This window comes from Perna viridis, chromosome 2, assembly GCF_037379345.1.
Source record: "Perna viridis isolate PV_CMFRI_1.1 ecotype Kerala chromosome 2, ASM3737934v1, whole genome shotgun sequence".
Lineage (NCBI taxonomy): Eukaryota > Metazoa > Mollusca > Bivalvia > Mytilida > Mytilidae > Perna > Perna viridis.
The window spans coordinates 11,858,643-11,873,600 of NC_142446.1; the positions used below are offsets into that span (position 1 = coordinate 11,858,643).

Sequence of the window (14,958 nt, forward strand, 5' to 3'; positions counted from 1 at the left end):
ACCCCCCTGCTCTTGTTGTGATATTTTAACCCCCCTACTCATGCTGTGATATTTTAACCTCCTGGATGCAATATTTTAACCTACTTGCTATGTTATTTTACCCCCCCTCTTGTGATTGATTGTTGGTTTTTAACACTCAAGCAGCAATATTTCAGCTATATCCAGGCGATGAACATGAAATGGATGGTAAAATAAACATGAAATGATTGATGAAATCAAATCTTGGATGGGACACAAGGATTATAGAGTTGACGAATTTTGATTGCCACTGAAAATAGGGAGAGGGGGTAGGGTCGGGCAATTTAGCCTCCTGCAGCAGAGCACAAAGGTTCCTACTCCTATCAAATACCACAGCAGGGTTTTTTAACATGCGAAGAAAGTGACATCTTTCCCAACTCGTGGCACCACTATGGTTTGCAGTCAGGTTTCACTATTATGACTAGACAACCCCAGCATGAAGCATGCCATTCCACCACCTGGGGCACACAACCCAATAGCTCTGTAGGCAGAGCATTCTAGCCCACAGCTAGGATCCTGAGCACTATTAAGTCACCTTTTACGACAAGCTTAGCGCTGCTGTGGGCCTATTCTTTTGACACACGTACCCGCAAGGACCCCCTCTTGTGAAATTCAACCACTTTGTTTTATTCAAATTGCAGTAGGGAGATCAAAATTTCACGAGGGTTAAAATATTATACAGGGGGGGTCAAATGATCATAAGTGGAATCAAAATTTCGCTATGATATTTAAACCACAGACTCAATATTACACGGGGTCAAAATATTGTATGACACTGGTTTTGGTGTATGGATCTCCTTGAAATTGTACTACAAGGTGCCAAAAGAAAAGCAGGGGGATTTTTGGGGTTATGCTTGAAACCATTTAGTAATTAGGGACCAAAAAACAAGCAGTTTGATGATTTCCAGACATTAAGTTGACTGTAAGTAAATAGATCTATATGAAATTGAACCAAAGGTGCCCAACCATGAAAAAAAGGTTGGAATTGGTTCTTGGTAGGTTTGACGGTCATGACATGAACAGTTTAGGAATGAGAAGCCAGTAACAAGCATTTTTCCTGATGTCTTGATAATAACTTTAGTAAAAGTGCATGGCTCTTTTTGAAATTATATGTCAAGGATGCTTTAGCCCAAAGGGAAGACTCAGGTTGTTACTTAAACGGTGAAGGGATTAGAGGCCAATAGGAACCACTTGGATTCTGGTCAAATTCTTATGGTGTGTTTTATACTTGCCTAAACTGTTTAGGGTTGATGTCTGTGATCGTATGAAGCTGCACTCTGCAAAACATTGTATTCAAGTTTGTTATGTGTGTCTGAAAGTATTCTCTTATTCAAAATCACTTGATAGTATCAAGTAAATAGCATTTCCTTGTCTTGCAAATTATGGATAAGTTGAGAAAATTCAGATCAATAATTACTTATTAAATTTGGCTATAGATTCAGGCACCACAACTTGTTATTGTACATTGAGATCTTGTAGGGTATGACCTTTGCTACAGACTAGGTATTCTGGCAATATTACTATATTGACCAAATACTTAATATGAGACATAGTTGGATGGTATTGATTTCTCAGCATGTGCATATAGCTTTTGGATATCAATATTGTCTGTATTCTGGTCATACCATTAGGAAGTCAGCATTTGTTAGAATGTCTCCCAATATCTTCCTAAAAAAGAAGGTCCCACAAGAGGAAGGCTTGGGTTGAGTTTGGGGGTTGTGACTTGAACTGTTTTGAAACAAGTGGAAAAATTGGCCATAAACAATTATATTCTTGATGTTTTCTACTGCCAATAGCTCAGACAAGTTCAAGACAAGATGCAGACCAATTTTTAGCTCACCTGGCCAAAGTCCATGTGAGCTGTTGCCATCACTTGGCGCCCTTTGTCATCATCATCCGTTCCTTGGTGTATCCTGCATAGAACTGGTGTAGGGATTTTTGATTCGTCGAAAAACATGGCCACCATTACTAAAAATAGAACATAGGGGTCAGACAGTAGTTTTTCACATATATCTCAAACTGTTAGGTTTATCCAAATTCTTTCAATAGCTGAAATGATCCATATTATTAGGACTACTTGTAAGAGTTATTGCCCTTGAAAGGGAAAACATGACTGTTTTTTTAAAAATAGTTTTCAGTCAATATCTTGAAAACTGTGATAGATTAAAAGAAACTTTAAATTGTTGAAAAGATCATGTGATAAGTCCTACCAAAGACTTCTTGAGTCAAAATTGTTGGACAACTTCTTGTTTAATTTATTAATTTGTTCTTGTCCTTTGAAAAAATTATTTTTATTAGTACGAAATTGAAAATGCTCTCATGCCTTCAAATAAAAAGTACTCAGTTTTCTTCTAAAACAATGAGTAATAAGTGCTTTTTAGCTCACCTGGACCAAAGGTCCCAGGGAGCTTATGTCTAACTCTACTTGTAAAAATTGTGAACTTACACTTTAAGTTTTTTCTACACACCATCAGATATGTTCATATCTGTACACTACTGTTCTATACACAAAGCCTGTTATACCCTAATCATCTGTTATACTTTCACCACAAAAACACTGATTTACCCAGTAAAACTAGATATTGTTTCTGTCTCACCAAGTTAAATCCATAACCTTTTTTACACTAATACAGTGTTCTTTTTCAAAAATGTTTCACTTAGTTCAGAAGCAGAAGTATGAATTAATCTTAACAATTTATTTCGGAAAGGCAGTTTGGTTGTATACAATTGATGTAAGTGTGATATTAAAATCTTATGACCTTAGGCATTTCAAGGGAATGTAAGGGAGTGTTTTACAGATTTTTCAAAGATGAATCAATTTTGGGGGATTTTGGACCGATTTTATCAGTCTCTGGACCCACCACTGGCTCTCCCTAGAATTAGATAGTGTTGAAAGTGCTTTTGATTATTTCATGACAGTGTGAAACAAATTTCTTTTTTCAATTTTTCTGTTTGATGAACAAAAACAAAACATCTGAGTGATTGTTAGATAAAGTTGATATATAGATTTCTAGAGATAGGCTTGTTATTTTAGATGTCCAATTAGTCTATTTCTGTCTACAATTGAAGTTTTGTTTGAAATTTTGAAACAGATTAAGACTTAATAAATGTCTGATAATTAGCATCTCAACAGTTTTGCTTCTTTATGTCTCCTTCCACTTGTAGTATTTGTTGTAAAAAAAGATTCTTTGGAGTGTGTAGAATATTCTATCCTTGTTAATTCAGCATTATACTGCTGAAAATAAAGCTTTTTATAGCTGCATGTAAAGCAGCAACTCATTGGAGACAAAAATATTTTTTGCAAAACATCTTAGTTTTAAAAGATATGACTGTAATGTCTTGTGGGATTTCTGTCCATCATAAGTAAATGTCTTCCATGATTAATGATACATGAAAATGTCAATGTAGTCCCAGGAAGCTACTGTCTTATTAGTAAAAATCGTGTTGTGGAATAAAATTATTGTGACAACTTAATTCTCAACTGTTTCTTTACTTTGCACCATGACATATTTATTTTTGTTGCTGAATAAGTATTTAGTAAGTTTCAACACAGGTTATTTATCCTGGAACTTGAGCACACTTTTCTTTATTACTCCTGTTGATTATAATCCTGCTTGTAAAATATCCACTAAATTACCTCAAGTATTGTTGCCATATGTATTATATAATTGGAGAAAAATTGAGAATACACAAATAAATATCTTTTCCATATGTTCACCCCTGCTGAAACAAAATAAACTAAAATAAATAAAACTGCCTTTTATCCTATAGAGGTGCAACAGTTCTGTCAGCAGGTTAATGGGTATTCATAATTCTCTGTTTGTTTAATTTTTTTTTGTTCATTTCAATCGATGGTTTCAAGCCTTTTCAGTATCTACTAAGTTCTTCCATTTAATTTCAATTAAACTCATTTAATATGCATTGAATGTAATATGCATTTACTACTGCAATAAATGTTACATAACACCCCAAAAAAACCTGAAAACAAATAATTATATTTCTGGGAGATGTTTGAAGTTGTAAATTTGAAAGGCTAATGAAGAATTTACTATACATCAAAGTATCAGTTTGTTGACTCTTTGATTAATCATAGAGCTTTATTACTTTCTATGACTATGACTTTCTTTTCTTCTATTCTATTTTTCATTCCTTATCATCTCTTTCCACTCCTTAATTTGACAGTTTTCTTCCTGTTCTTTGTAAAATCTCTGAACTTGCTGTCTTAAGACTACAGGCTTTAGAATTTGAAAAATTTATTCAGCCGCCCATAGTTTTCCTTCCCTTCCATTGAAACAGTTTAACATAGCCACCTCTAGTTTTACTTCTCTTCATTCAGACCAGTTTTACTCAGCCGTATCAAGTTTTCCTTCCCTTCCTTTGGACCAGTTTAACTCAGCCATCTCTAGTTTTCCTTCTTTCCTTTGAGCCAGTTTTACTCAGCCATCTCTATTTTTCCTTCCCTTCCTTTGGACCAGTTTTACTCAGCCACTTCTTGTTTCCATTTGGAATAGTTTTACTCAGCCTTCTTTAGTTTTCTTATACTTTCTTTTGAACAGTTTAATCTTAGCCACCTCTAGTATTCCTCCCTTCCTTTAATACAGTTTTAGAGAGCAACCATTTGATTTCTATGGAGCTAGGATGAAATTTTCTATCCTGCCTTTTTATTATTAAAAAATATAGGTCCTACCTGTTTTTCGTACTGTGTTAAAAAAAATTTCTTTGAATATAAACCACACAAATTTAGGACAAAAATAAGTCCAGCCTTTCCACCTCTCATGACCTAAGACCATGTGAGTTATTGCCATCACTTGGTGCCTGTTATTGTTAAACTTTTCTTTCAAGTAACCACTGAAACCACTCAGTGGATTATTACCAAACTTAGTAACAAGTATCTTTAGGGTATTTACTTCAAAAACTGTGTCAATTAAATACATAGATCAACATAAAACATGGTCGCTATTGCTATTTTCAAACCGCTGGGGTCAAGTTACCAGTTTCTACATATATCAACTATAGAGGTATTGGAAAATAAATGCTGCTCTTCTTCTTTGGCTTCAAGACCTCTACAAAAGTCTCTGTTTGGTTCAAGTTGTTAGACAACTCCTTAATATGGGGTAGGCATTACAAGGAGGAGGTCGACCAGGATGAAATTTTTTGGTTCACAAGTGCAATATTTTTATTTATATTTAAGCATCAAGCAAAATCAATATTTCTATTTGAAAATCTGTCTTGTTAATTAATGGGGGAGTTTTTTTTCAATAAATGTATAACTTGAACAATTCCCCCCCCCCCCCAAATTTCCAACCCCATTATAACCCTCGCTCTCAAAATGGTCAATAACTTTATAGTACTTCACAATACTTTACATTTTTTACCCTTTAAGGGCATCTCTAGTAACATGCATTTCAGTTTTGGCTGTCAGATCAATCTGATCTGTACAGATACCAGAAATATTACAGTTCTCCACGGATGGTGGGAATATTTTACACATATCGGGTGACGTAAACAAAATTCGGATGACAGCTGCAAATTCCAAACAAGAAAATGATTGCCTTCCCCATCTTAGAAAAGCTGTGCTTCAATTTTGATAATATAATTGGAGTTATATTTTTTTCAAAGGCAGGTTAGATTCTTGACAACAGCAACAGTGGAACAGATGAGATACATGTACGTACATCCACGTGTTGCCCGAAGTTTTTATAAACATAACATTCACTTCTTTAAATAAGTAAAACAAATTAGCAAATTAGAAAAAGCCTTGAAAACTATCAGAAAAGATGAATCTATTTTTACTGTAACATAATCTTAACCTATATTTTTTTTTGATTGAAGGAAATGATGAATTTTCTCCATAAGGACAGTCACTTTTTGTTACTTCCGGGACATTACTTTTTTTTTCGTTAGTATATTGGGGAACCTTAGGGAAATTCAGAAAGTACACGTAATAAAGGTAGAGCTCACAACACTTCACGGCGCTTGCTGTTATAGTTATTGCCTTTGAAAAGTGAAAAATGATGGGTTTTTTTTATAAGTTTTAACAAAAATTTTGAAAACTGTAATAAATAGAAAAAAACTTCCCATAGGGTTTCTAAGTCTTGTTCTAGTTTCATTTTATTGCCCAAATTTTCAATACTGAATGTGTTGAAATCCGAAGACCAATATGCATTTCATGGTTTACTTGTGAGATCTGAGAATGATGCATTACAATATAATAAATTTTCTATTTATTGCTTTTCTTAACACTAATATCATGTAGAAATATATATTTGATATTTTTGTCTGTATTTTTACACAGATAGATGTCTTACTTTTAATTTTGAACTCAAAGCTCTGTAAATGACTGTTTTCGTGCATTTGAATGGTAGATTAGGACCCATTCTCATGAAACCACAGAGTCATATGATGAGATTTTCATACCCTATTGAAAAAATCTTTTTGATTAGGCCTACAAGGGTCTTCATTTAGTCATTGTTGGAGGACTCCTAATTATTGCCCTTTGAAGACAAAAAAAAAAGGTTTTTTGCAGTTTTAAGCCAATATCTATAAAGAAAAAAAACTTTCAATTGATGAAATGATTCTTATGATACAGCTTACAAAGGTCTTCTTTAGGTCAAAGTTGGCAAACCACTCACTGTTAAAGTTATTGCCCTTGAAAGGTGAAATATAATGGGGTTTATTTGCAGTTTTTAGCCAACTTTTTGAAAACTATGTTAGATAGAAAAAAACTTTCAATTGATGAAATTATCCTGATGAAAAGACCTACTAATGACTTCATTGGGTCAAAGTTACCAGATGACTCTTTGTTAGCGTTGTTGCCTTTGAAAGATGAAAAATTAACCAGATGAGTAATTCAGGCTTCAGGGAGCCTCTAGTTCTTTTTTTTTATGGCCAGTCATGCCTTGTTTAATTTCTTGAAATTTCAATCTTGCCTTTTTAGTTCAAATTTCATCCATGCCCTCCTTAAAAATCAGATAGTAATTCCCTTAGTGACCTCTAGTTTTCTTTTTCCTCTTTCTTTGGTTTGGTTTTTCTTCGCCAAATTTTGTTTTTCAACATTTCCAGAGGAATGTTTTTCCCTCAGCAAAATCTGGTTTTCCTTCCCTTCCTTAACAGTTGGGTTATTATTTTTTATCACTTATCATTTGATGGTTACCCAGATGTTCATGTCTAATATCTGACTGATTATGGTGTTTTTATTTTAAGGAAGATTTAAGAAAAGTCAATGACTACTTAAGGTATATCATACCTATTACATGAAGCACTCTTTTCTGTCATCTTGCAAAATTGCCCAAACATATATATTTTCTGTAAACTAATTAGTATGGAAAAATTAAAAACATAACACCTTTTCTCCCAACATCAACTATGTCATCAAGTCATTGTGTCATCGATATCACTACCAAAATGATTAGTTGATACTCTACAAACCAATTTTTTAAAATATAAATAACATTCATAAGTCAGGAAGTATGTAATTGATCAACAATATGAATAACAACTGTGAATATGGTAAACATGGTAAGCATGGTAAGCATGAGAGTCATCACGCGACATTTTAATTTCCTGGCACATGGCGGGAAATTACAAATTTTTAATCACTCGCTTGTGCGATATGAATGAAGCCTATGAATGGGAGAAAATGGCTTTGAATCCTCATCAATACAATAAGCCTTAAAAAGGTTATTTATACTTGTTACTGTATCATTGTAGGAAAGGATGACAAGGCATGGAGTATGTACATTGATGATAGTAGAAGTTGGTTTTTACACAAAGATGAACACCGAAATCGAACAGACGGTGGTATCCAGAGAGGAAGTGTGGTCGGCATCTTGTTAAATTTTGAAAAACATCATGTGTGTTATTATGTTGATGAACAGCCCCATGGACCTATAGCATTTCATGACTTACATGGGGTGTTTTTCCCAGCAGTCAGTATTAACAGGAATGTTCAAGTTACACTTAGAACAGGATTAGCACCTCCACATGAAAGTGATACTGATGATGAGTAAGGATGTTTACAGAAATTCAGCAATACAGACGTGCACTTTCTGTAGTAATATGCAGTAAAGTCTAACACATAAAGGGGAAAGAAATGAGAATAGATGAGGACCAAATTTATACCCAGGTTTAAATCCAAACCTCAGTAGTGTGTCATTGTCAGGAACAGTTTTGTAAATCTGTACAATGTTAACCATATCATTATGGCAGCAGATTTTATATGGTCCAAAGATACAGGATTAGTGTCCAGTGATATGTATTAGTGCTGTACTCACTTATCTAGTCCATTATCATCAAAGATTTCATGCGACCCATGTATTGTAGAATATAGTGTTTAAAAATTTGTTTTTTTTTTTGTCCCCCATGACTCGTCGTGAAGGGACATGGAAATGCCGGACGTCCATCTGTCCGTCCATCCACATTTTCCACACTTTTTTTTGTAATGCTTTTACAAATTTATTTTATATTTTGTAGTCTTACTATGAGAAATTAAAGATTAAGTTCGGCTTTGGTTATGGTTGAATGATTTTTACGGAAGTTATGGCCGTTGGACTTAGAAAATTTCAGTGAATTTACAGTTTTCCACTTTTTTTTTGTAATGCTTTTACCAATTGATTTTATCTTTTGTACTTAGTCTTACTATGAAAAGTTACAGATTAGGGATGACTTTGGTTACGGTTGATTGATTTTTATGGAAGTAATGGCCGTTTGACTTCAGTGAATTAAAAGTTTTCTGCATGGGGGACATTGGAACACTGTTCTTTTATATTGTTTGATAATTATATTAAGGTTTGTAAAACTAAAGTTATTAAGTCTAGTTTCCAAAGTATGGATTATTACAGTAGTTTACAAAAGGGATAAATGGTTACCTGACTGGAATAGTTTTAAAGATCTGAAATAAGATTATATGAAAATGTCTTTTGTATATTTCACATATCTCATGTTGATGTTTCAATAAAATTTGCTGAGTAAACATACTCTATTTGTTACATGATCATCCTTCAATTGAAGGGCTAATTTTTACTGCAGTGTGTCCTTTTGTGGATAGGCAGATCTGCTGTTTTTGTTTTAATTTAGATGTGCAATACTATTTTAGTGTCAGATATATTTGAATGCTTTATGATGTTATTACTTAGAGCCAGTTAGTGCCATTGTCATTTTTTATGTCATTTATTGAGTAAATTTTTCAATATCATTAAAACTTTAATCTTAACACTGGATTACATTAACCTTATCTAACAGGAACAAAGTCAATCCTGTCTTATTACACAAAAAAAACCTTGGATGCACTAGGTAGAAGAATCTGTCCAGGATTTGTCTGATCCAATTCTAAAATTACAGTTAAATTGGTTGATTTTTTACCATTTCTTAGCTTCTTTTCAAAACTCTTGGTAGAATTTTTTATTTCTAGTGATACTTAACTGAATTTTTTAGCTCCTCCTGGTGGTGGAACTACTTTGATATGCATATCACTACAATTCCAGCAAAGTTTTCAAAAAAGAAATTCTCCTTTCATCATCTGAGGTTATTTAATAGTGATGGGGAAATGGCAGAGTAGTTTGGATTGATAGAATTACAATGTCAATAATGAAACGCATGTTTTAGATTGACAATAAACATGACCTGGATTAAAACAATTTTGAATTTATTATTTGTCTACTCCTTTTTTCTTTTGGTACATTTTCTTTTTTTTCCTTCATAAGTCATCAGATGATAGTTTTTTTTTTGTTATTTTTGTTCATTGGTATTGTTTTTTTCAGTAGGACAACCAAAGCTAAAGTGAAAAAAAAAATAATGAGAAATTTACAGTCTAAAATTTTCGAATCAATATAAAGTTATCAGCACGCTTTTATACTAAGTATTGGAATCTTTCAAACTGTCAAGAATGTATGCCTTAAAGAAACATAATGATTTCATAGGAAGGAAAACTATCTAGATTGATTATGTGTATAGAAGCTGCATTGATTCCTGAATACATGTTATGAAAGTTTTGAATGGTATGTTTCACAGAATATTGTAGATGAACATCTATTTGGTAATCACAGTCTGCTTAGATTTTCTTGTTTCTATGTGCTGCATAACAGATTAAGATGTTATGGAGCTGATTAATTTGCAGGTGTTTTGAAATGAATTTGACCTTAGTATCTTACCTCCTGATAGTATTGATATTACTGCCCCTCATGCTAAGTTGAACAATTTTATTAACTAAACATACTTTATTGTTAAAAAATGAGAAATAATATACTTATATATGGGCAAACTTTTGTGTTGCTAATGAAAGAAAATGTTTTAAACCAAATGTAAGAATATGGATCTTGTGGTTATTTCATGTATCATAAGTGTTTGAATAATTTTGCAGTATTTGTTAACACCTTGAAATCCGTCATAGACAATCCAAGCATAAAAATAGCAATGTTACAAGTTAAAATGTGGACCACTTTACTTCACATCATCACTTTTTTGTAAAATTTTAAATGATTGCAAAAATTAGCGTTTGTGTAATGTTATGGCGCAATCGGCAGCAGCATCTGTGGGCATTTGTTTCCATGCATTAACTTTAGTTGTGGTTGACCAATTGTTATGAAATTTTTATATGATTTTACTGACCACTAAAGGAAGGTTCCTAATTGATTTGGAGGCAGTGGCCCCTTCCACTTTAGAATAAGGACCAAACAGGGAAAAATGTGCTATGGATGGTTTTTGACTCATAAGGGGTCAAAGGGGCCATACCCCCCCCCACAAAAAAATCAACTGTTTTTTTTGTTTTTTTTTGGTCCAATTTCAAATATTTTTTTATTGGATTTCTTATGGAAGTACCTGCCTGTATTTTTCAATCTGATTTCAGATATCTCTGATGGTCAAATTTTCTAATTTTGTGCAATAAAGTGTCCAAACCAGTAGTTGTTTCCATAATGAAATGTAAGTGCCTATGCTTTAGTGTGTCAAAATCTGATATTGTATCCCATCAGATTTGAGATACCTCTTACTTTTTTTTTATAAAGGGGCCACATCCCAAAAAATCAACTTTTTCGTTTTTGGTCTGATTTCAAAAGTTTTTTTTTTATATATTGGATTCCTCATAAAAATCCCTGCCTGCATTATTTAATCAAATTCCAGAAATCTTTTATGGTTTTTGAGTTATGACAGATGACCTTTTTTATATTTTGTCTTAATTTGAAAATTAATAATTGAATTTCAAATTTTGTGCAATATAGTGTCCAAAACATTTGTTGTGTCCATAATGAATTGCAAATCCCTATGCTTAAGTGTGTCAAAAAACTAATATTATATCCAAACTTGCACCAATTGTTGAGAGTTTGGCCACTGCTGTTGTATTGTGCTGTGCTCTCTGAAGCTTTTTATTATATGAAGCTTTTCATCATTATAAAAAATTCTGTTTATATGTAGAAATAAAAATTATACAGCCTCATTTGTGACATCAGCCTGTCAAAAAATACCTTATGTCACTGGTTTATGTCAGGAACTTTTCCTTCATATAAGGAAAAAAAAAACAGTTATGGAAAATGCTAATTATGATTTGTTTTTTTTTCACGTTATGTAATCTTTTGAAATTTTGTTCATGCTACAATTTTCTTAAGAAATGGAATCCCCATGTTCATCCATCTGAATTTGTTGAAAAGCAGTTTTGTCGACTCCTATTTGATTGAATAATTTTAAATTTGGTATGTGGCTTTAAATAGATGGCGCATATGTTGTAAGCAATGATGTCCAATATCAACAACTTCCTGTTTAGAAGGACTTGGCCACTTTGACAATTCACAAATTCTCAGCCAAATGGATTGATTTCAAATTTGGTATGTGGCTTTATATAGATAGGATACATATTGTGAGCATTTATGGTTGCTATCTACGATCAACTTTCTGTTTATTGGGTTTGCCATATGAGTGGAGTGTACTTGGCACAACAACATTCCTGATGTACAGACAATAACTTGAGAAAAATGAATGGAACTTTTTTTGAAATTGTACCACATGGTACCACATAACCAAAATAAGCCTGAGATTAGTTTAAGGGGTAGTGACAAACCACTTAGGGATTATGAGCCAAAAAAAGAAGCCTAGGCAATATCTTTAGTAAAGTTAAAGTATATGGATGTGTTTGGAATTGATCTTGTGTACCACAAGGTGTCACAGTTTGGAGGTTATGACTTGAACTTCATTTGTGGTCAAATTTATCTTGATTCAAGTTTGAAAGGCGTCTTCATATTTGTCCCAGCTGTTCAGGTTTGACCTCTGTAGTAGTATCAAGCTGTACCTTGTAGAGCATTCTGTTATTATTAATATTGAATAAGTTATTCATTAGATTTATGGAATGTGCAATTACCAACCAATTACCAACCAATTACCAAAGGTTAATCCTTATTTTTTTTAGTGTCATTGCTTCAGTATTTGAGAATTTATTTGTATTGAATCCTATTGATTCTGTTAAATGTTTGTCATCGTCAAAATTAGTCTCTATTTTGTCTTTAATTTATAGAACTTATATACCTATTTCAAATTTTAGAAATAAATGGTATTGAAGAATTTTGTTTGTCTTTTTCTGTATGTTCTCGTGTCATTAACTTGATGGTTCCAGTGGTGCCTACATATAGGACGTACACCACTTGGAAAAATCTTATCATATGTTTTCTCTGAAAGAGATTTTTACCGATGTGATGGTCCCGAATATGGTTTTCGAAAAGTGTTTGTCAGTTGATGTTTTACTTTAACTTACCCAGCTAACAGTTGCGTATTGTTGGATGACTTTCTTTGGTATTTTATTATGTTACTTGATTCTGTGCCTTAAAGTCTTTGATCAATGTCTACCCTTGGAAATAATTATATTAACCTTCAGTGTCAAATTACTGTTTTCCAATACATTTCCATAAAATTAAGCAAGAATGAAAAGAGTTCCAATTTATGGGATAAGAATAACAAGAAACAATGCAATTAAAAAATATTAGTCAACAAATACTTCTGACAAAGAACAAAACTGAAAATTGATTTCTCATTAAAGTAAAAAATCTCATAATGGCTTTAGAATTGAAACGGTCGCAATACATTGTTTAGAACTACTGGAGCATTGTATTTTTCATAGCGATAATTGGTTCAACTCCTCCATTTACTTTACATTGGCAATCACTTCAAATCTCAATCTAGTTGTAAACCGATATGGTACCAGTATTTGTTGATGTGTTTTATCTGTCTTCAGGAGATGGCTCAGGGCTGTTTCAACTTCAACTGTTTTGCACTTCATTGAAGCGCGTATTATCAATAATACTAGATTGAAACGGACAGTAATTTACCAATGAACAATCAATGTACAACAGCTGAAAGCAACATAAACCGTTGAAATGAAAAAAAATGGTGATGATATGAATAACTTATCTATTAATGAGATTTTAACAACAAAAATGAGGCAGATTAGTTGACAGAAATTCATAAGTCTCATCATTTGTTATGATTAACGATGTAAGCAATTCTCCCTTGTGACTAACCAGACCGTGCATTGCAACTAATATACACATATTGAACATTGGAAATTGGATCGGTTCCGTTTTGAGGGCTTTTTGATAGAGCGACGTGGTACAAAGATCCGATAATATTCTTCTGATTCTTGATAGGACCTTTGTATAGAGCAACATTCGGCCACACCAAGAAATAAATTGAGCTCTTACGAAGATCCGACAATGGTCTGCTGTTTGTACAGCTACATGTGACAAAGATTTATCAATGTTCTACTGTTTATAGACGGGTTTTAGTACAGATCGACATGTAGTACAAGATCCGACAATTTTTTTTTCTGTTTCTTGTCAGGGTTTTAGTACAGAGCTATATGTGGTACGAAGACCTTATAATGTTCTACTGTTTCTTAACAGGGTGTGAGACTTTCTGAGTCAAGTACTGTGCGCCTGCATTAAAAGTTCAAACAATCACTTCCTAACTGCATAAGAAACTGTACACTTCTGTAAACGGACCAGAAATGCATTAAATATACCAAGTACTTGTATTAACTACAACATACATACATTATGTATTCATTCATATCTGTATTTTTTTAAATGCAATATATAGAACATAGAACATATTTTATTGCCAATTAAGGGCCCACAGAGGGCTATATGAGTATAGTATATATACAAAGAGGAAAAGAGCATTGATTCGTTAGAAATGTACAATTACATAATACAGTTATATTATACATTGCTGCAAATAAGTTTCCCAACTGCACTAAGTATTTTCTGGTTTTCAGAAGTAAGAAGATAAATAATTTTTTGTTCATTATCTAAAAATTTTAAATTCGAAACTTCGTTTTCAACCAACTAGAAAAGAACCTTTCTATCATTAAAGGAATTTTCACATACTATCAAAAATTAGTTTCATCTCCTACAGCATTTGTTACAAAAAACGTTCATTTCCTGGGGCGGATCCAGGATTTTAGATTGGAGGGGAGAGCGTACAGTTCAAATTTCGCCCGAGCGGAGCGAGGCAAAAATTTGTTTTGAGATTATTTTTTTAAATATTCTTCTAGAGTGGGTGCAATGTAGATATTTTTTGTGGTAAAATTAGCGAGACATTAAAGTTTCAACCTAAAACCGCCTAAATCTATCCCTGACAACCCATGCTTTGCATATTTTAAGGGGGGAGCGCACGCCCGCCACGCCCCCGCCTGAATCCGCTCCTGATTTCTAGGAACGTTAGAGTATTGACCCACTTCAATCATAAGTTTATGAGCTGAAATACGTAATTCAATAATAGATTTTCTTAGTACAAGTTTTCAATTTCAGCTAAATAATTCTCAAAACCAAAATGCTGTTTTAACTTAAAGTATGTGCATAATTTGTCATTTTCAAATTTAGCTGTTGTGGAGTACTAACTATCTCTATATGTGTTGATCAAGTTGTTTTTAATATCTTTTTTTAAATTTAAATCTTTAAAGTT

At 33.0% G+C, this 14,958-nt stretch overlaps 1 protein-coding gene across 1 annotated transcript in view; it reads left to right on the forward strand.

The window, feature by feature from the left end:
• LOC148623643 (E3 ubiquitin-protein ligase TRIM9-like) overlaps positions 1-12,561 on the forward strand; it is a 70,340-nt gene extending 57,779 nt beyond the window's left edge. Inside the window, exon 8 of the mRNA XM_088565609.1 lies at positions 7,729-12,561. Coding sequence (XP_088421735.1) covers positions 7,729-8,027 — 299 coding nt within the window. The 3' untranslated portion in view covers positions 8,028-12,561. The remainder of the gene's footprint in view (positions 1-7,728) is intronic.
• Positions 12,562-14,958: the final 2,397 nt, after the last annotated feature.